This window comes from Triticum urartu, chromosome 5, assembly GCF_003073215.2.
Source record: "Triticum urartu cultivar G1812 chromosome 5, Tu2.1, whole genome shotgun sequence".
Taxonomy (NCBI): Eukaryota; Viridiplantae; Streptophyta; class Magnoliopsida; order Poales; family Poaceae; genus Triticum; species Triticum urartu.
Genome location: NC_053026.1, coordinates 542,205,386 through 542,226,959, shown reverse-complemented (window position 1 = coordinate 542,226,959; position 21,574 = coordinate 542,205,386). Strand labels below are relative to the sequence as shown.

Sequence of the window (21,574 nt, the reverse complement as noted above, 5' to 3'; positions counted from 1 at the left end):
AAGGACGAGATGACGATGACGAAGGAAGTTGCGCATTCGGTCTTCCAGGGCGTGGCCTCGCCCTTCTTCTTTCTCCTCGTCTTCCTTTTTTCCTATCTAGTGGGCATTCTGTCGAACAGTTGCCATGCGCCAACGTCGAGCTCCGCCCCGTGGCCTGCTGCGCTCCCGGTGCATGACGCAAACACACTTGCCAGAGGTGGAGGAGGTCAGGGCTTGCACGGACTCCGCGGTGGCGGCATAGGCCATCCAACCCGGGACGAGCACGCCGTCCACGAGGCCAGCGCTCCCGTTGTCGTACTCATCTTGTGTGTCCTCAGTGACGACGTCCGCTGTTCCACCGTAGCCCCCGTCGTTCTCCGTGTCAGAGTCGCTCAGGCGAGCAGCCTCTTGTCCCAGTCCATGTCCCTCTCAGCGAAGGCGATGGAGAAGTGCGCGTGCATCCCACCACACGAAGCACACGGAGGTGGCGGCCGGAGCAGACGCAGGCAGTGAAGTGCTCCGGTGGGCATAGAATGAGAGGGGGAAGACCAAGCTGAGGTGGACAATGAGGTGGCGAAGTCAATGGTCAAAACTATGCCACGTCAGCACAAAACCACCCGAAGCAACTCAAGGGACAAAAAATATCCGGTTTTAAAAATTGAAGGACAAGATTTTGCTGGTATTAGAGTTGAGGGACCATTTCTAGACTATCAAGAAAATTAAGGGACGAAAAATATACTTTTTCCTATTATTTTAGACTATGAAAACCATGCTTCAGTCATGTAACCACTTTCTATTTTCACCATTGAAAACTCTCTGCTATTTTCTTGACAGGCTTATGGGACCTCTGAAATCAATGAAACTTGACTATCATGATATATTTCTTCACTGATTCTTTTTATCACGGAACTTGACAATGTCAAATAGATGCTTCATAGTACTGCTACACGATTAGGACAGCAACATGATTAGGCTTCTTACCTACAGATATAGAAACATGATTAGGCTTCTTACTACAATGAGTATACAACAACCAGGAGTACTTTTTAATGGGATAGCAACATGATTAAGCTTCTTACCTACATGTACTGTCAAATAGATGCTTCATAGTACTGCTACCAGATCATGTTTTTGAACTATTTTTTCCTCACAATTCCTGGCAGGTATATGTTATCAACATATGCACAATAATCTATCAAGGTGAGAAATACCAAAACTTGTCAAATAAATACCAAAACTATGGTAGAATATTGTTTTTACCTTTAGCAGTTACCTAGGTCTTATAGGGATGACCAACTCAATGAAAAAACGACCATACATCTGAGACTTATAATAGTGGGTGTTAGGGCTGTGCGTTTGCTGTTCGAGGACTGTGTTTGCTGACCTGTGCTGTGGCAGCTATCCATTATCCATCGGAGACGAAGGAAAGTGCATAAAACCTGTCACCCAAGGTTAGAACTTGCGTGTGTTGACCTGTGTTGTGGCAGTTTCAGGAAGGACAGTGGCGCCTCCCTCTCACTTGACAGTTTCAGGTGTGCGTCTTCACGGATACTCGCCAAGCATTGGAACCACGCTGAAGCAGGGTTCGCCACCCAGCCCAGGAGTCCCGATTTGAATCGGAATACTCTCCATCGTCTTCGAACCTTGAAGATGATTGGTTTTGTATATGGAATGATTGATGATTAAAGGATTTAACTTTTTTTAATTGAATAGATTGATTGTGGCCGCGATAAGAATAGATAGATAGTATATTGGGGAAGTGGTGTGGAAGGAAAGAGTGTGTAATTGAATAGATTGCTTGTTGCCACCGTATGAATAGATATTGTAGGAAAGTGGTGATATGGAAGGAAAGAGTGGATATGGATAGATTGTGGTACGTGAGGGATCATGTTTTTTACTGGTTATTTGCCCACCGGTTCGATATGAAAAAAAATTGATGGGGATGGGATCGATGGATTTTTTGCTGGGTGTGGGGTTTTTTGGATGGCTGCGTGGGATGGGGTGGGGTGGGGGAGGGGACGAAAAAAAACTAGCGAAAGAAAACGGTTAAAAGTGGTGGGACGAAAATAAACCGTGGAGGCTATTCACCAACTCAGACATTAGGAGTAGAGATCTTCTGCAAAAATAATCAGTATATTATCACGCTTTTGTTAAAAATGAGAATTGTTTTTTCCTGAGCGCAAAAATTTCTGTTTTCAGCAAGATCAAATCAACTATCACCGTAAGCCATCCAAAAGGTCTTACTTGACACAAACACTACTTAAAACAAAAAAAAACACATCTAACCGGAGGCTGATGAATTATTTATTGCAAAGGAGAACAAAAAGCAAAGAACAAAAATAAAATTGGGTTGCCTCCCAACAAGCGCTATTGTTTAACGCTCTTAGCTAGGCATAAAAACATAAATAGATCTAGGTATTGTCATTTTTGGTGTGCAATCCTTAATTAGCTCTCATAATAGATTAATATGTCAATTTTATTTTATTTTTAGGAAAGTGTTTCATGCCCTTCCTTAACGGAAATTGAAATCTAATGTTTTCTTCTTTCATATCAATAATTGCACCAATCGTTTTAACGAAAGGTATACCAAGAATAATAGAACATTTAGGATTGTAATCTATATCAAAAACAATGAAATCTACGGGCACATAATTACTATTTGCAACAATAAAAACATCATTAATCTTTCCCATAGATTTCTTAATGGTAAAATATGCAAGATGCAAATTTTAAAAACAATCATCAAATTCGCGGAAACCTAGCACATCATATAAAGTTTTTGGAATCGTGGAAATGCTAGCACCCAAATCACGCAAAGCATGGCACTCATAATCTTTAATATTAATCTTAATAGTAGGTTCCCACTCATCATAAAGTTTTCTAGGGATAGAAACTTCCAATTCAAGCTTTTATTCCAAAGATTGCATCAAAGCAGCAACGATATGTTTAGTGAAAACTTTGTTTTGATTATAAGCATGAGGAGAATTCAACATGGATTGCAATAAGGAAATACAATTTATTAAAGAACAATTATAATAATTAAATTCTTTGAAATCCAAAAGATTGGGTTCATTGCTACTTAAAGTTTTGACCTCTCCAATCCCACTTTTATCAAATTTTGCATCAAGATCTAAAAACTCTGAATCATTCGGACGCCTTTTAACTAAAGTTGACTCATCTCTAGTCCCATATTTTCATTTCCATTTTATATTGTCATTTTATCTTGTTCGTTTTTTATTTTCATTAATCTTTTCCTTTTTATTTTCATATCTTTTTCCATTTTTTTCTTTTTCATATTGCAAACATATTTCAAATTATTGAATGGTTTTTGAAATTGTAAACAGTTTTTTGAAATCAAGAGTATTTTTTGAGTTCACAAACGTTCCTTAATATCATGATATTTCTAAATCGCTAACATTTTCCAAATTTCAAACATTTTATTACAAACTCTTGGCATTTTCTGAATTACTGAACATTTTTTTTTTTGCAAATCCATGCTCCTTTTCCAAATCATGAATATCTTTTACAGATACGTGAATAGTATTTTTAAAAAAATTCACGAACATTCTTTAGAAATCATGAACATTTTTTCAACTAACGAATTTTTTTTGAAATTGTAGACATTCTGAAAATCATGAAGATCTTTAGAATTCATGAATAATTATGAAAATTCACAAACATTTTTTGAATTTGCATTTCATACTTTCTGAAACTCAGAAATATTTTTTGAATCTGCCTACATTTTTCATATTCATGATTGTTTTTCAAATTCTGGAACATTTTATAATTCTCGAACATTTAACAAAATCGTGAACATTATTTGAATTCGCGAACATTTTTTTTCAAATTCAAGAACGTTTTTCATGTTCTTTATTTATTTTCTTTGTTTTTTATTTCTGGAATTTTTTATTTGTTTTTTCCTTTTCCTTTTTCATTCCCGTTTTTCATTTTCATTTTATTTATTTTCAAATTTGTTTTGTTTTTCCTTTCCCCTTTTCTGTTTCATCTGATGAACATCTTTCCAATTCATGAACATTGTTCGCTAACATTTTTTTATATCCTGTTTTTTTAAATCACGAACATTTTCTTACAAATTCTTTCCAATTCATGAACATTGTTCACTAACATTTTTTTTATATCCTGTTTTTTTAAATCACGAACATTTTCTTACAAATTTGCGGCAGTTTTTATATCCTTTTTTTGCGAGTACACATGTATATACATGTGTTTATGAAATAGGATACAATGCAATTATGAGATGAATGTGGATGTGTGCATTATGAAAACACATTGAAAAAGAAAACCACCCTCAAACACGAAATACATGTCATTCTGCTGAAGAAACCACATGTAACGTTAGTATATAGGAGGTGGTTCCAAATAAGAAGCCACTTCTGATGTTTCAAGCGTGTGAGGCATTTCTGTCAATGCACCACTTACAGTGATATATCATTGCATGCAATTAGATATCCGTCTCCAATTCTAGGCACATTAGCGACAATGGCTTATAGGCGGACGGAAAACCGCCTCAGGCCCATGTACCGAAACCACCTTCAATGCCCATTTCACTAGGATAGTCTGCATATGTTTATTAATGTTTCCTACTCTTTCAATTAAAAGAAGCATAACTCATCACTTTATTAATATATAATTCGGAAGGGAAAATTACATGAAAGATGATACATTGGCCAGTGGCTACCCATGCACATAACACTTGGGTGTCAAATGAGCACTAATGTACTGGATTATTTAAGCAATGTTGTTGCAAGCACGCACCCTAACATTTTTGCGTGCTGGCGAGAACCGACCTTTCTCCGAATATCTCATCAGATGGAGATGCTGTTGGGGATGCCCCTGGCCGTGAGCCCCTCGGCCTTGCCCGTGTGGTCGGAGGTGTTGGGGTAGAGCAACATGTAGGGGAATTGGGCTGGTCCATTGCGGTTCTTGAGCTGGGGGTTTCCGTTCAAGGCCACCACCTGGCTCTCGATGCCTTCCAGCCTTGTGCCGAACCGCTTGAACGCCTCCAGCGCCTTGGCATCCGAGGTCCACTCCGGCGTGTCACGCTGCCCGAGATAAATCTCGTCGGAGGAGTGCTTGGACAGGATCTCCAGCAGGGAAATGCCAATGATGGACTGCACCTGGTTGGTGATGGTGTGGATGAACACCTTTTCCGGGTCGCGGGCCAGCAAGGCGTACTCCTCGGTGTCCGGCTCCGGCATCGGACGACGGCTCGCTGACGGCTTGTTGGGGTGGTAACCTGCGTAGGGGTACTGCCCGAAGTTTACGGCGGCGTGCAGCGCGGACCCGGTCCAGATGATGGTGGCGCAGGCCTTGACCAGCTCCGCCACCGTCATCATCTTGGGCCACCATGCCGCGTCCTTGAGATCGCCGTGGCCGACCTCGCGTACCTCCTTCCACCACGCCTGCAGCTCCACGTCGCTCTGAAGCACACTGTCGCTGGTGTAGTAGATGGCCAGATACTCTGTCACCCACTGCTCGATGGCGGTCCAGATAGCGAGCCCATCCACCGCGTAAGGGTAGTCCTCAAGTAGCAGCCGCACCTTGTGCGGGCTAGATGGGTCGCGCACCGCCATGCCCCTGCAATTCATGATTAGTAGTACCATGTCACTCACTGAGGAACGGTTCTTCACATGATTAACCTGCTATATACGAAGAAAAACTTGCTTACCTCTTGATTAGATCGTCTGGTAGGGCCTGCTCGTTGAAGTTCCAGTCCTTGTAGGTGACGGAGGACATCTCCATGGCGTACTTGCGCTGGAAGACGGTGAGCTCGATGATCCCGCCGGCGCTGACGAGCAGCTCGCGCGCCCGCGAGTTGATGTTCATTGTGTCACGGTAGTGCGGGTGCAGCAGCTTGTGCACCGGGTGCGTCACGCTCAGCTGCCGGTTGGTGGCGATGATGAAGGGCTCCATCACGGCGTGCGTGTTGAGCCAGTGGCTGACCAGCTGGTGATAGCCGTAGTCGTTGACGCAGACGTACGCCTTGGCGAGCTGCCATATCCAGGCCTCGACGCCGGTGGACGCCGGAGTGTAGACGGTGCTCTTGGCGGTGGTGAGGCCGCCCTGGAGCAGCGGCGTGCTCAGCTCGATGGCGACCGGCGCCAGTGTGCCGTCACCTTTGAGGAAGAGCAGAGTCCTGGTGGCGTAGAGGAAGGTGTCGTCGAGGTTGTTGAGCCTGACGAGGTACGGCATCATGTGGTCGTGGTGGTCGAGGATGTAGAGCCTGTTGCTGGAGACTGCCTGCTGCACGGTGAGGCCCTCGAGGCTCGACCCGATCTGCGCCTCGGTGATGGTGCTGGTGTGGTCGCCGTACTGGCTGGGATCCAGACTACTCTTGGGAGGAAACTCCTGCAATGCAATGGATTAGTTTTACCGTTAGTTTAGTCCATGTTTAATACATACTAGCACTTTTAATTTGGCTCTCACCGTCACACGGGTGATCATCATCGGGTTGACGCCGGCGAGAATCTCCCTTGCGAACTCGGCGTCGGTCATCCATGCTTTCTCATCCTCTGCACGTGCGTAAATAGTCGAAATTATATTTATTTTTCTTCCAACGTTTGATGAATCCTATGTACCAGAAGTAGTTTATAGAATTATTTATATCTACTCCCTTTGTTCCAAATTACTCGTCGTGGCACCACGACGAGTAATTTGAAACGGAGGGTGCCACGACGAGTAATTTGAAACGGAGAAAATACTTAAGTAAGATATAAGTTTATTTTTAAGGAAAATAAGTAAAATATCAGTAGGTAGGTAGATACGTTTGATGACTTGCGGCTTGGGGGGCTTGAGGAGGTAGTCGCCGCCCATGGGGATGAGGTCCTTGACGAGCTGGAGCGGGAAGCGCTTGCGCACCTCCTCGAGGGCCGGGATGCTGGGCAGCTTGATGCCACCCTCGTAGAGCTTGAGGATGTCGGCGAAGGAGTCGAACTCGCCGGGGGAGAGGTCGACGTAGGTGCGGATGGCCGGCACGATGCCATCTACCAGCGCCTTGAGCGAGTAGCCCAGGAAGTCCGACTTCTTGAGATGCCCGAACAGCTCGTCCCGCGGCACGTAGATGCTCTGCACCAGCGGCAGAAGCCGGCTCTCGCGATCAGGGTCTGCGCGCAATGGATTGTACTCATAAGTTCCAAGTAGAGACTGTGTTACTGATTGAGAAAGAGAAAGAGAAATAAAACGCACTGGTCTGTGAGAGCTTGCGGCCGGTGCGGCAGCGGCGAGGGTAGGGGAAGTCCTTGGAGCCCCCGAGGATCTGGCGGGAGTCGCCGAGGTCGTTGTAGACGTCGTAGCGGTAGACGCGGTCGTGCGCCTCGTAAGGCCCCTGCTGGTCGTCCCCTCTCAGGTTACGGAGCTCGTCGTCGCGGTAGGGCTTCAGTGCCGCCGGCATCTTGCTGGGCAGGTACGTCTGCGCAGGCACGTACATACACGTATACTTAAATAAGTGGACATGCAAAAACGTACGTTGCATCCATTGAACACATGGATCATTGGCGATTGAAGAGCTCGCTCACATCATTGGCGAAGAAGACGCGGCTGTAGCGGTACTTGGCCTGCGGGTACACCCACGAGTTGGCGACGAAGACGACCTTGCCGTGGCCAGGGACGTTGTCGAGGGTGATGGTCTTGAGGAAGAACTCGGAGGCGTGGTTGTTCTTGACGATGATGGCGCCCGGCACCCCCAGCTTGTCCACCGCCCAGTCGAAGGTGACGCTGAACTTGTTCTCGCCCACCGTGATGAACGGCAGGCTCGTGATCCACTGCTCCAGGCTCGCCTCCGCGCTCACCTTCCCGCGGTTCCCGTTGTCTAGCCGAGCCACGTAAACAAACAAGCTAATCAGAGACTGCATTGCATTGCACGGGAAGATAAGTACGCAATGCTGAAGGAGAGTGCTCGATGGTGCTCACTGGAATCGACGATGGTGGAGCTGATGAGTTGGCAGGTGACGCCGCGGCCGAGGAACTCGGTGACATTGTCCATGACGGTGGCGCCCAGGTCGTTGAAGTCGAGTGCATTCTTGCGGGTCAGCACCACCGACCCCTTGAGCCGGGTCTTGCTCCCTGTGAGCCCGCCGATCCCACCGATGATGGGGAGACCGCCGCCGAACATCTTGGCGTACGTACGCTTCTAAGATGGAAGAACAATGGTACGAGTGTAGTGCTAGTGTTGCTTGCTGTGGATGGTGTGAGAGTTCTCGACGAGCAACCGGCCTATTTATAGATGGACGAAGGGTAGGGTGTGACTGTGAGCTTAGCGTTGGCTAGTGTGTATAACGTTGTCCTAGTGGCCTACTGTTTGATTTGATACTGTAAAACGATTTGATTATTAGGGGATCAGGATAAGATCCTAATCGTACACAAGGGAGTAGCCATGTCAATGGGGGTTGGGTTTTGATTTGTGCTGCTCCATACGGACAGCAGCAGCAACCATGTCAATGGTTTATTTCGCCAGAATCTCGTGATGGTTTGATTTAGCCAGGGTTATGTTCATGATGGAAATCTGCCAATGTTTTTATTTCAAAGTGCGTGTGATGGATTTAGGAAGTTTAATGTGTGCGTGTGTGATGGATTTAGCTCAAGGTTTGCGGACAACATGCACCCAGGCAAAGTGTTCTATTAACTGCGTGAACCAAATGTCATTTACAGAGGATTAAAGTTTACGGCATCTGCTAGCTAAGCAAATGTTTATAACACCTCAAAACATTTAACTTTTAAGGATAGGGGAAAGATTCGAGGGATGCTCTTAGCGTTGGCTACTGCATAACTCTGGACTTTGGGCCTAGTGGTTTACTGTTTGATAGCGATGTAAATCGATTAGATTATCAGGGGATCAAGATAAGATCGCAGTTACATACAGCGGAGTAGCTGCATCAGGATAGCGTGGGCTGATTAATTGTAATTATAATTAGAGTGTCGATCATGGCCTTATCTCAATCATGGGAGAGATGTGCATTTTTTATTTGAAACAGGGATCAAACCCGGCTTCCTGGTACGCGCGCACCATCTCTATGCGCGCGACTTGGGACCAGCAGCGTCACGGACGAGGCGCGCCCACGAGAGATTCGTGCGCCTCGCGCGCGCTCAAGATCACCCACGCCGACGACGGGTGTTCCAAGAAACAACAGGTGTTTGTTTGGTGGCTCGCATTCAACCCATGCAGACTCTCGAGGAGTAAATTTGGCTCGTTTAGCTTTTTTTCTTTTCTTTTTGAGACAATTTGGGTCGTTTAGCTAACTACCGGCGCTCGGCTGAGCCTGCATGGCATATTCCTTAGGGCAACTCGAACGCGCCGATTCATCTGATCCGCGTGTGTCTGTTTGAGTTGAAACAAATACAAATCACGGCTCAACGCGTCGACACAAATGAACAAGTGTTTGTGGGAGCAACTAATTAAATTACATGCAAAAACATGATATTTTTTTTCTTTCGTGAGAGGTACGGTTTTGCTTCCGCGAGAGGCACGGCCGTGCCCTATCGGAAACAGAAAAAACGTGTTTTTTTTCTTTCGCGAGAGGTATGGTTTTGCTTCCGCGAGAGGCACGGCTGTGCCTCTTGAAAATAAAAAAAATAAGGTTTTTTTCACCCGTGAGAGGTACGGTTTTGCTTCCGTGAGAGACATTGTTTTCCTTCCGCGAGAGGCACGGCGGTGCCTCTCGGAAACGGAAAAAGACATGTTTTGTTTGTATTTTTCTTCCGCGAGAGGCATTGGCCCTGCCTCTCGGAAACGAAAAAAAAACGTGTTTTCTCTTATTTTTTCTTCTTCCGCGAGAGTCACCGTTTTGTTTTCGCGAGAGGCATGGTTTGCTTCAACGAGAGGCATTCTCGCAAACAGAAAAATAAAACGCATTTTTTTCCTTTTTCTTCTGAGAGAGGCACGGCCGTCCCTCCCAGAAACGAAAAAAATACGTGTTCTCTCTTTTTTTCCTCCGTGGGAGGTACGATTTTGCTTTCGTGAGAGGCACTCTCGGGAATGAAAAAAAGCATGTTTTTTTCCGCGAGGGTCACGGTTTTGCTTCCGCGAGAGGCACGACCATGCCTCTAGGAAACCAAAAAAAAACTTGTTTCTTTTTTTTTGCGAGAGGCACGATTTTGCTTCCGCAAGAGGCAAAGTTTTGCTTCCGTAAGAGGCATGGCCGTGCCTCTCGGAAACAGGAAAAGAATGGGTTTTCTCTCCTTTTTCTTCTTCCGTGAGAGGCACTGTGCCTCTCGGAAATGAAAAAAACCCGCGCCCGCGTTTTCTCCGTTTTTGCTTCCGCGAGAGGCGTGATTTTGCTTCCGAGAGGCAAGGTTTTGCTTCCGCGAGAGGCACGACCGTGCCTCTCAGAAACGAAAAAAGTACACATTCTCTTTTTTTTCCGCGAGAGACACGATTTTGCTTCTACAAAAGGCACTCTTGGAAGCGGGAAAATAAAATGTGTTTTCCTTTTTTTCCACCTGAGGCACGGTTTTGCTTCCACGAGAGCCATGTTTTGCTTCCGCGAGCCGTGCCTCTTCGGAAGCAGAAAAAAACTCATTTCTCTTTTTTTTTCTCGAGAGGCACGGTTTTGCTTCCGCGAGACGCTTAGTTTTGCTTCCGCAAGAGGCACAGCCGTGCCTATGAGAAATGGGAAAAAAACTTATGTGCTCTTTTTTTATTCTTCCGCGAGAGGCATGTTTTTGCTTCTGTGAAGGAATGGTTTTGCTTCCGTGGGAGGCATGACCGTGCTTCTCGGAAATGAAATAAAAAACATGTTTTCTCTTTTTTTCGTGAGAGGCACGATTTTGCTTCCGTGAGAGTCATGGTTTTGTTTCCGCGAGAGGCATGTCGTGCCTCTCGGAAACGAAAAGAAAATTCTCTTTTTTCTCTTCCGTAAGAGGCACGGTTTTGCTTCCTCGAGAGCGTGCCTCTCGGAAACGGAAAAAACGCGTTTTCTCTTCTTTCTTTTTTCTTCCGCAAGAGGCACGATTTTGCTTCCGCGAGAGGCACGGCCGTGCCTCTTCCGATATTCGGGATCGGCAAGATCTCATGGTCTAAGAATCAGGTACTTGACATGAAGAAAGCTATAGCAATTAAACTAAATGGTACAATCTGATGTTAGGCTTAGGAGTCGGTCCATCACATCATTCTCCTAATGATGTGATCCCGTTATCAATGGTTAGGAAACATTACCATCTTTGATCAACGAGCTAGTCTAGTATAAGCTCAGTAGTACAATTCTAGTATGGATAATAAGCATTTATCATGAACAAGGAAATATGATAATAACATCTTTATTATTGCCTCTAAGGCATATTTCCAACTTTCCCGCACTTGCACTAGAGTCAATAATCTAGTTTACATAGTAATGAACCTAACACCCATCGAGTTTGGGTGATGATCATGTCTTTCTCGTCAAAGAGGTTTAGTCAACGTGTCTGCCACACTCATATCCGTATGTACTTTGCAAAGATCTAGGTTTCCCTCCTTGATGTAATCACTGTAATCACTGATGGGTGTTTAAGCGGTGTTTGATGTGTTTCTTATTGTGAAACCTTGGTTCTTGACAATGGGGAAATGGCATCAGTGTCGTCACAAAAGATAGTCACTGGATCTGATGCACTAGGTATCACTCCTTGATCGGACATGAACTCCTTCATCTAGACTCCCTCTTGCGCCGCTTCTGGAGTAGCTATGTATTCTGCTTCACATGTAGGTGCTGCTACCACACTCTACTTGGAGCTCGCATACCTTATTAGCATCCTTAGGATTGACAAAACCTTCCGGTTGCATCATATACAACTCTCCTTTAAGGAACCATGTTTTGATGTCCATCTGCTAGATTTCATAATCGAAAAATGCAGCAATCGCTAACATAATCCTAATAGACTTTAGTATCGCTACGGGTGAGAAAGTCTCATCATAGTCAACCCTTGAACTTGTCTAAAACCCTTTGCGACAAGTCAAGCTTTATAGACAATGACATTACTATCAGCGTCCATCTTCTTCTTAAAGATCCATTTGTTCTCAATGCCTCTCGATCAGGTAAGTCTACCAAAGTCAGTACTTGGTTCTCATACATGGATCCTATGTCGTATTTTGATGGCCTCAAGTCATTTGTCGGAATCTGGGCTCATCATTGGGTCTTCATAGTTAGTAGGTACACCGTTGTCCAACAAAATGACTTTCAGGACAGGATTACCATACCATTCAGGGGGGTACGTGTCCTAGTTGACCTACGAAGTTCAGCTTGATTCAAAGTTTCATGATCATCCTCATTAGCTTCCTCTCTGGCTGGTGTAGGCATCACGGGAACTTCTTTCCGTGATGCGCCGCTCTCCAATTCGACAGAAGGTATGATTACCTCATCAAGCTCTACATTCCTTCCACTCACTTCCTTCGACGGAAACTCCTTCTAGAAAGGATCCATTCTTGGCAAAAAAGACATTGCCCTCGGATCAGTGATAGAAGGTATACCCGATGGTCTCTTTAGGGTATCCTATGAAGACACACTTCTTTGCTTTGGGTTCGAGCTTATCAGGCTGAAGCCTCTTGACATAAACATCACATTCTCAAACTTTAAGAAACAACAACTTAGGTTTCTTAGCAAACCATATATCATCCGAGTATACAAATGTCAATCAAGTGAACCTTTGGTTATCATGTGATGTTCCCTTTGCTTCACGATACTTCACAAAAATTGAGGTGAGATGTATTGGTATCCTTTTGAGTCATCACCATGCTCACTATACTATTTTCCTCGTTACCGGTTTTGTTCTTCTTTCTCGTTGATGTGTTCCAGCATTCCCGTGACGTGCTCACTTGTTTCTGGCCAAGTGATGATGGATGTCGTCACATCGAGAGGGCCCTAAGAATATCTCTCCATCGTTGGAGGAGCAAATTTCACTCTCGAGCTATCTAGTCCCTTGTCAAACTTTTCGATGAACTTGTAAGTTGTCATTATGATCACCATGTTACATATGACATTTGAGCAACCGCAAAGTCAACAATACGGTAAGAAGTGACTACGATACTCTCATGGTCTATGGAACTAAAACACACATTAGCACTCCATGTTCTAATAATTGATTTCAGACGATATTATCTCAAAGTATAACAAACAAGTTTGGGTCGATTCAATATTATCGTGTTTCTAATGTCATACTCTCAATGTTGTTTTAGGACTATCATTACACTTAACGATATCCTAAGATCCGAAAAACATGATCACCAACAACACTTGAGCCAGTCTTAGAGGCAAGACCAAGAACTTATTCTCGTATCGTTTATCATTCCATACGTGCATATGAGTTTTCCACCGAATCATATATTCCAGAATCATAGCAGTTAATAGCATAGAATATAAACTCTTATTTATGAACGAAAATATAACAATACAATATTATTGTTTTTAGGACATATTTCCAACACATGGTTTGCCGTATCATGTGGATCTAGCACAATGCAAAAGGCGTTGACTCGGTCACGTTGGGATCCGATGATGGAGAATTGAGGCGGCGTATTTGGTGGCAACAGCTACTAGCGTTGTCATGGTGTGCACGACCAACATTGACAAGATGGTGGTGCAGTAGTGGTCGGAAGCAACATTATGGCGTCTTCCCTTCCACCGACATCTCCTTTGGCTGGTTAGTTCGTGTCAGAGGGCCGGTAAAATGGTGGACAATGACTATGGCGGCAGACATTGCGGATGTATTTTTTCCAGGTGAAAACCCAACATTGACATGCGAGTTGCGGTTCCTTCTTGAAAGCGCTACTTCAGAGCGTCTCTTTTGTCTGCTATTATATCATCATATGTTTGGTGACACAATTTGGGGATGCTGTCACAAGGAATGTCCTATATGAATGACCTCCTGTACTAGTATATGGCTGTGCTCATCACTTGTTGGAGAGGCCGAGGGTCTTTCCTCTTTTAAAAAATAAAAAGAAAAATCTACTATGTATAAGGGCAAGCGCAGTGTCCCAGATTATCCCTGATGGTCGATACGAGAAAGACACACACGAGGGTATTTGTGAAGATGCAAGTGGCATCATCTTGGAAACATAATATACATCAATCATTTTGATTGATCACCCGCAAAAAAATCATTTTGATTGATGATATATCATTTTGGCTGCTATATACATGAATCATCTTGGAAACATTATATCCATCAATCATTTTGATTTGATGATATATCATCTCGATTGAGTATGCTTCAGCCCTTGATAGTTGGTACATGTGTGCCTTGTCAGCGCACCATGGCATGTGACTATCTGTACGTGACACAAAGCTTATGGTATATCCCACGTGCATGGCGTGGTTTGGAGACATGATCCATGCATGCATGTGCGTACAGTCGAGCCGCTCAAGTACTCAATTAACGTTGCGGGCATCGTTATCGCCTCCCCACCAACCACCGCGGCGAGGTGCCCCCGCTCTCTCGTGTTACATGCACCTCCGGAGTACTCGAATGGATCGTGACCCATGAGCCTAGGTTGTGCCGTTGGATTTGTGTCTCTATCACCGTATACATCATGCCGTCGTCTATATATCTACTCTGAAGTACCTTTGTCGAGTTAACCAGTGTGGTGTTAATATTGTTAAAAAAACATTGTGGTATTAATGATTTGTGTCTCTTTCATGGGACCAGCCTAGAAAATTTGGCAACACGGATTTCGTACGAGCCTGAACTAGTCTAGGTTAGCCCTTTTTGAAAGGGAAACGCTTGCTGCCGGGGCGTCCGCCGAAGCGTTCCGCCGGACGCGTGCGCTACGTCGATGACGCAGATCATGCGGCTGCGCGTGCCTCGCATAAGTTGGCTAATCGTCTGGGCCCGCGACTAATCGTTTCTTCTTTTTTTTTTTCTCATGATTGCGTATCTTTTTTTTTCTTATTTGTTTCTTCTCTCTCCTGCAGGTTCTGCAACGATGCCATGGCCGCGCCTTTCGCCATGGACGTGTGGGATGGGGCCGAGCACCGGCGCTGCTACGATAGGGGGGCACCACCATGGCCCGGGAGCTCACAAGCAGGGTGGCCATGGCTTACGCGGATGGCGAGCTGCGAGCACCAAGGGATAGCTCCCCCTCCCTTGGATGTTGCAACGACGTTCTGAAAAGCTATAACCGATGCGGCAAAAAGGTTCAACCAACAACGATAGATGCTGGAACCAGCTACTCTCACAATAAAATGCTACATTCGATGTTGCACAAAGCTTCAACCGGCGTCGAAAAAAGCTTACAACAATGAACGACGATGCTAGAGCTGGCTACTGCCAACAGGAAAAAGCATCAATCGAAATCACAAAAAGCTTCAACCGACCACGGAAAAAGCTTCAACCGGCATCACAAAAAGCTTCAACCGACCACGGAAAAAGCTTCAACCGTAGATAATAAAGATTCAACCGTAGTTGGATTTTGCTACCACCGGCAAAGTTTTTTGCCACATCCAACAAGGCGGACCTGCGACCTTGCGATGGCGGCGACCATGATTTGCTGCAGCCGTCTGTCATTTTTGTTATGACCGGTGATGCTTTTTGCTACGTCCATTCAAATGGCGATGTCTGCCTGGGTGCCCATCGCTCATGTCCAGTTGTTGCATGGGTCGTGCTGTTACCGGCGACTGGCGCCGGAGCTGCAACTGGCGACCATCACCAGAGCTGCGACCGGCGCCACCACAGACGCATACCCGCTCACCGGAGCTACGGCCGACGCCACCATAGACGCAGACTTGCTCACCGGAGCTGCAATCGTCGCCACGGGAGCTGCAAACGCGGGCGCATATTTGCTGGCGAGAAATCCAGGAGGCGACGACGGCGACCGACGGCGAGGGCAACGGCAGGGGAGATGTGCAGGGAGGTGCTTCGAGGCCCGCGCCTCGTCGTCCATGGCGGCGCGTGAAGGATTTTTTCTAATAGAAGAGAGACGCCCAGAGGAGGGAGAGGAAATTGTGTGGCTCCTAATCACTAGATCGTACGACGCTGGTCCGACCGGCCCAATTTGGGCCGGTGCGGTGGCGCCTATCAGCGCCCTTTATGAAGACATGTCGATATGCGTTGTTTCACAAAGACGATCGACATACCCGAACATGCGCACGCGCGAGAAAAAGAACTCGCGGAATCATTAGAGCATCTACAGACGGGCATCTCGCGCCATTCTCAAACGCTAGGGCGGGTCACCTGGTCATGATTTTTTGAACCAGTCGGATGCCTCAAACGGGCCTCACACGGCCGGGCTGACCGACACCCCTCATATCCAGCCCAAATATGAGACGGATATGGGGGCGCTCAGGCGCGCCAGGGCACGCCCGCCATGTAGGACTGACGAAGGGGCCCCAGCCAGAAATGCCCTGAAACCCGGTGGTCCAAGCTCCTCTCCTCCGTCGGACCGGTGGGCGCCGCGTGGCGTAGTTCCGGTGGGCTGCGTAGTGCCTAGCCTGGCTATTTAAGTCACTGGGCGGCACTAAAACCCTACCATCCATCCATATTTTCCTCCGCCTTTTCGTCGCCGCCACCACTTTTCACTCCACCTATCCGCCTAGTAGCCATGCCCCCATGCCGCTGAGTGAGGAGCAAGCCATTTCTGACGCCAGAGCGCCGGTTCGAGCTCCTTGAGCAGTGCCGGTTCGCCGCGGGGCTACCTCCGAATGAAGTGGATCCGGAGGAGTTGGAGGAGGTGGAGGACGAGGCTGAAGAGGAGGAGGAGGTTGAGGAGGATGAGCCAGAGGAGGAAGATGTGAGGGACACTGGCGACGCGGATCTGCAGGCGGAGCAGCAGGCCATCCTCGATTGCCTCCAGTCGGATGCGGAGGCCAGACGCGTCGCCGACATCCGGAAGGATGTGGAGGCCTCGTCACGCCTCGTCACGTCGGACTAGGCCTTGGAGGCCAAGGCCGCTGAAGACGCCCATCCTCACATCTGGGCGAAGTTGCAAGCCCAGGATACGCGTGCCTTCGCACAGGATCAAAGCAGAGATGTTTGTGCCCTCTCCGTATGATGAGGAGGATGACGGTGTCGCATCCGACCACATAACTTTGGGAGCGAGCAAATCTGTCTTGACCCGCATTGTGTCTTCAACCGCTACGGAGACAAAAGGACAAGGACAAGGGAAGCCGTGGACAAGTTCTCCCCATAGCCCTAGTTTTTAGAACATGCCCATTTATAATAGTCTGATAGTCGATGGCTTGGATGATGAATTATGTCTATGCTATGTGTGTGTGTGACCTAAATGAACTACGTGTGTTTATTTTAAGTTGTGTGGGAATGTATGAGTTTGATGATTTGGTAAATAAGAGCATCTACAGCCGGGCTCCTAAACTCGTTTTATACGTCCGAGCGGGCCGCCCGATCACTGATCGGTTACGAATTTTTGATGCAGATGGACGCCTCAAACGAGCCTCAAATGCCTGGGCTGACCGGTATCCCTCATATCCAGCCCAAATATAGGGCGGATATGGGGGCGCCCGGGCAAGTCCGCCACGTCGGACCGGACCCATGCTGGCCCACCAGACCCCACATATATTCCTCTCCATCCGCTCATCTAACCATACCCTAGCCACTTCACACCCCACTCTCCTCCACTCCCTCCGCCACCCGAGCTCACCTCCAGTGATTTCAAGCCGTCTCCGGCATGGCGGGCAGTGGATCTAACTCCGACTAATCCAGATCCGTCGACTGGAGTGCCATCTCATGCGAGTTAGGAGGCAATGACGGTCCGCATTGTACACTGCCGTTTCCGGGAGGACAACGCCCGCCCGACGGCAGGATCTGTCCAGCGCGACTCAATAGCATTGGCTCAACGGGCACTCGGGTTCTCTGGGGCTAGATCATCGTGATCCCGGCAGTCGGAAAATCTCTCCTTCCCTATCACCGGTCGGGCGGACTATGAGTCCCACCGGGACCGGTGTGCTCACCATGGGACGGAGAGGATAAGGGCCGCCAAGGCCCGTATCGCGAGGAAATGGCGGCAGCAGAGGCGACTGATGTGGTGGCGCGGGTGGCCCTAGAAGAAAAAGCCATCCGTGCCCGATTGTGAAGAAACGACAGCAGAGAAACATGTGCGCCCTTGCCCTAGAGCAGAATTGGGCGGTCTGTGCCACGGCTGGACTACCACCGACGAAGGAGAAAGAGGACATTGATGGCGAGGACAGCTCCAGCGACGAGCAGATCTGGCTCGATCCCTATTGCGTCTTCGACCGATATTTCCGCAAAAGGACGACAAGGGCGTCGGGAAGGGCAAGGGCAGCCATGGATGATGTCCACCATACCGACACATGCCAAAACTTTGTAGTCCAATGGCATGTTTAGTATTGATGTAGTAGCCGGACGATGTGTGTAAAACATCGACGTAGTTGCATGAGTTTGTATGGATTTGAGATATGATAATTGAGGTGTCCGAATGTGAGAAAACAAATTTGAGGCTTCATCCGTCAGTGTCTGCCGACGCGCCCGGGCACGTCCGCGGGCTTTTGATGGGCTGGATTTGCAAAGTCCAGTTATAGATGATGTAAGGGACACAAACCGCGAGAAACATAAACGAAGTCAATGGTGTGGAGAAGATCTATAGTGGGCAAATATAATCTAAGAGTATCTACAGTCGAACACCCCAAATCTGCCTCATACGCCCGGGCTGATCGGCACCCCTCGTATCCAGTCCAAATATGGACGGATATTGGGGAGCCCGGGCGCGCCCGGGCGTGTCAGCTATGTCGGACCCGGCCTATGCTGGCACACCCGACCCCACATATATTCCTCCCCATCCGCTCGTCGGACCAAATCCTAGCCACTTCACGTCACTCTCCTCCGTCACCCAAGCTCACCTCCGGCGTCTCCGGCATGGTGGGCATCGGATCCGAGTTCCACCTCCAGATCTGTCAACCTCGAGCTCATCGCATGTGGCCCGAGGAGGAGATGGCCGCCTGACTTGCGCTCAGCTGCTCCCGGGAGGAGGCCCGTGCAGGGCAACGCTCGGACTCCTTCCATCAGGAATCCATTGCATATGCTCAAATGACGCATGGATCCAGTGCTAGGGCAGTCGTTGCTGCCTCACCGAAGGCAGTGTGGTCCGTCTGGCGTCCGAACGCGGTGGCGGATTGGCAACCCCTCTGTTAGCGCGCCGAGACCATGGACGCACCATGGGCATTGTCCGACGCAAACATGACGCGGCGTGCCCGCCGTGCGAGGCAGTGGGCGCGGGAGGCGGCGGCATCCCTCGCGGCGGTGAACGTCGGCGAGGCTGAGTCGCATTCTCCGGCGCACCGTATGGTGCACCAGTCTGGGCGTCGCAACCACGTGGTGGTGGATCTCGTCGTCTCGTTGCAGGACGGATCCATTATAGATATGATGTCCACCGGCACCCAACGTGTTCCGGACTCCGACGAGGAAGAGTAGGGCATGGAAGACGGCGGCACCTTGAGTCTCCTAAGCCGACCCGTGCCCCATGCCCTACTCCACCTTGCCGGTGACCGGACCGAGAACTCTGGGGAGCGCAGCTAGCCGCCGAACATGGGCACGGTGGAGCCGGACGAGCTCTACTTAAAGATCGTTTTACATTGCATATAATAATATGGATTTGATGTTTCTAACTTAGAGATATTCAATTTTCTTTTAGAAAAGGAGGATGATCCCCGGCCTCTACATCTGGGAGATGCATACGGCCACTTTATTGATTATTCTCGAGGACCTTACAAAGTATTACAAACAATATATCTGAATCCACCATCTTGGCAACATATGCCGCTACTCCTATCCATATGATGAAGGGATGCTAGCTGGGCCACTACCCAAACCACTCACCTAAGCCTAACATCAAAATCCGAAAACCCCAGCCGAGCCACGTACCGGGTCCGGGGCACAATCCGGTCAGATGCAATCGTGTGTCGTCGCCGCCATCTTCCATAGGTCCGTCTTCAGATCATATTGAGACTTCTACCTTGTCTGGCCACTCTGCCATCGATGTCACCATGACGCCAGACAGCTACCTCCTCCTGCACGAGTCCATCTTCGCGCATCGGATGCCAAACCTCCAGAGCGCCATGCCGCCGATCTCCGCCGCCATCAATGTGTGAGATGAAGTACCGCTCCACCATCCCCCTAGCCATCACTTGCTCCAAAACTATGCCCCCAGGAGGGAAAGCGATAAAACGCCATCATCGTCCGATCCGGAAGACCCAGATCTAGGGTTTCCCCCGAAGCATCCCGAGCCTGATGACGCAGACTGCAACGATGATGCCTCGACAAGGGAACGACATCTAAGACGCCGTCATCGTCCGCCATGACCGTAGTCGGCGCGATTTTCATCGGCAGTTGCTCCACCAGACGTGCGCCACCGACGTCGCTGGTCCCTTCAACCGGAGTAAACTCCAAAGCGATGCCCTAAAGAGGGACTATGACGCAAAATCACGGTCATCGCTCGATCCCAAGGAGATCTAGGGTTTCCCCCGGAGATGCCCGCGCTGTCAAGGATCAGACATGGGTAGAATCCCGGCGGATCTGCCCAGCTGCCGACGAGTCGCACCCGCCACCTTGCCGACGGCAGACCAGCGATCAAGGCCCACACTTGGGCATAGATCCGGCCGCGCTGCCGCGAACCGATCCGGTCACGCCGCCGCCGTCCCTGGCAACCGCGATGCACCAGATCACGAGGCCTCCTGCCGCGGGGATGCGAAGTCGACGAGGCGCCGCCACCACCCGCCACGCTCTGGCCCGGGGGCGCCAGCCTGCGCCAGCCCCACGCGAGCGAGAGGGCCCGAGTCCCCGCCGCCGCCGGCAACGACCAGGCTTCGCCTGGCCGCGCCCCTGGGCGACGGCGAGGGAGGAGGGGGAGGGCCGGCCAACGGGATCTGGGGGTCTCCCGGCCACCCACGCGGGGGGCGACTCGGAGAGCACTTAAGGAATGGACCTGATGTGTGATATTCGAATGTGAAATGCATTTTTTGAGACATGATCAGTAATTGTCTGCGAAAACGCCCGGATGTTTATAGGGCCGGATTTGCCAATGCTCTGACTGGGCAGAGTTGAATCTCAGTTCTAAGACCTTGGGCTGATGAATCAGGAGTTAAGAATGCATCCGTCAAATCTCGTTTAGCTAGGGGACCATAGAATCGGTAGAGAAATCGAACTTGTCTTGACAAGCTTTCATTAGCCAATATGCACTCTCTGCTCCTGCCAGCGCCGAGGCATCGGCCGAGCTCTCGATCTCGATAACTTACTGGTGAATGATATCGATCTCCTCTCGTGCACTTGTCTTAAAAATGAAATAATCTGCTTGCCGTTGTGTTTTTCTTCCCATCCCCTGACTCATTTGTTCATTTTCCTTCTCCCTCTCCCAGCTCTCCTGCTTTCGTCCGAATACATACATAAATATGAAAATTAGAAATAATGCAAATCAGGGTATGGAATCCTTAATTTTTTTCAATGATATATATAGTTTTGATGGTGATGGTGATTCAACCCTAGTCGAAAATCGACCATGCGATGCACGCATTTGTCGGGGCCCGGGACAATGTATCGTTCTTATCGATTGCCCAGCGCATCCTGACATGTTGATCACAAAATGACAACGGGCAAATTGATACTCCGGCTACCAAGGACAGAGCAAGCATCTCAACTTGTCATCAAACGC

General features: G+C 48.3%; 1 protein-coding gene across 1 annotated transcript; it reads right to left on the bottom strand.

Moving 5' to 3' along the window:
* Positions 1-4,592: 4,592 nt before the first annotated feature.
* Positions 4,593-8,195, bottom strand: LOC125510544 (linoleate 9S-lipoxygenase 2-like). The gene is made up of 7 exons (XM_048675760.1): positions 7,909-8,195; positions 7,515-7,807; positions 7,186-7,408; positions 6,765-7,103; positions 6,427-6,512; positions 5,669-6,348; positions 4,593-5,577 (listed from the first exon to the last, which is right to left on the bottom strand). The coding sequence occupies exons 1-7, from the start codon at positions 8,108-8,110 to the stop codon at positions 4,806-4,808; spliced, it is 2,595 nt and encodes an 864-aa protein (XP_048531717.1). The 5' UTR covers positions 8,111-8,195; the 3' UTR covers positions 4,593-4,805.
* Positions 8,196-21,574: the final 13,379 nt, after the last annotated feature.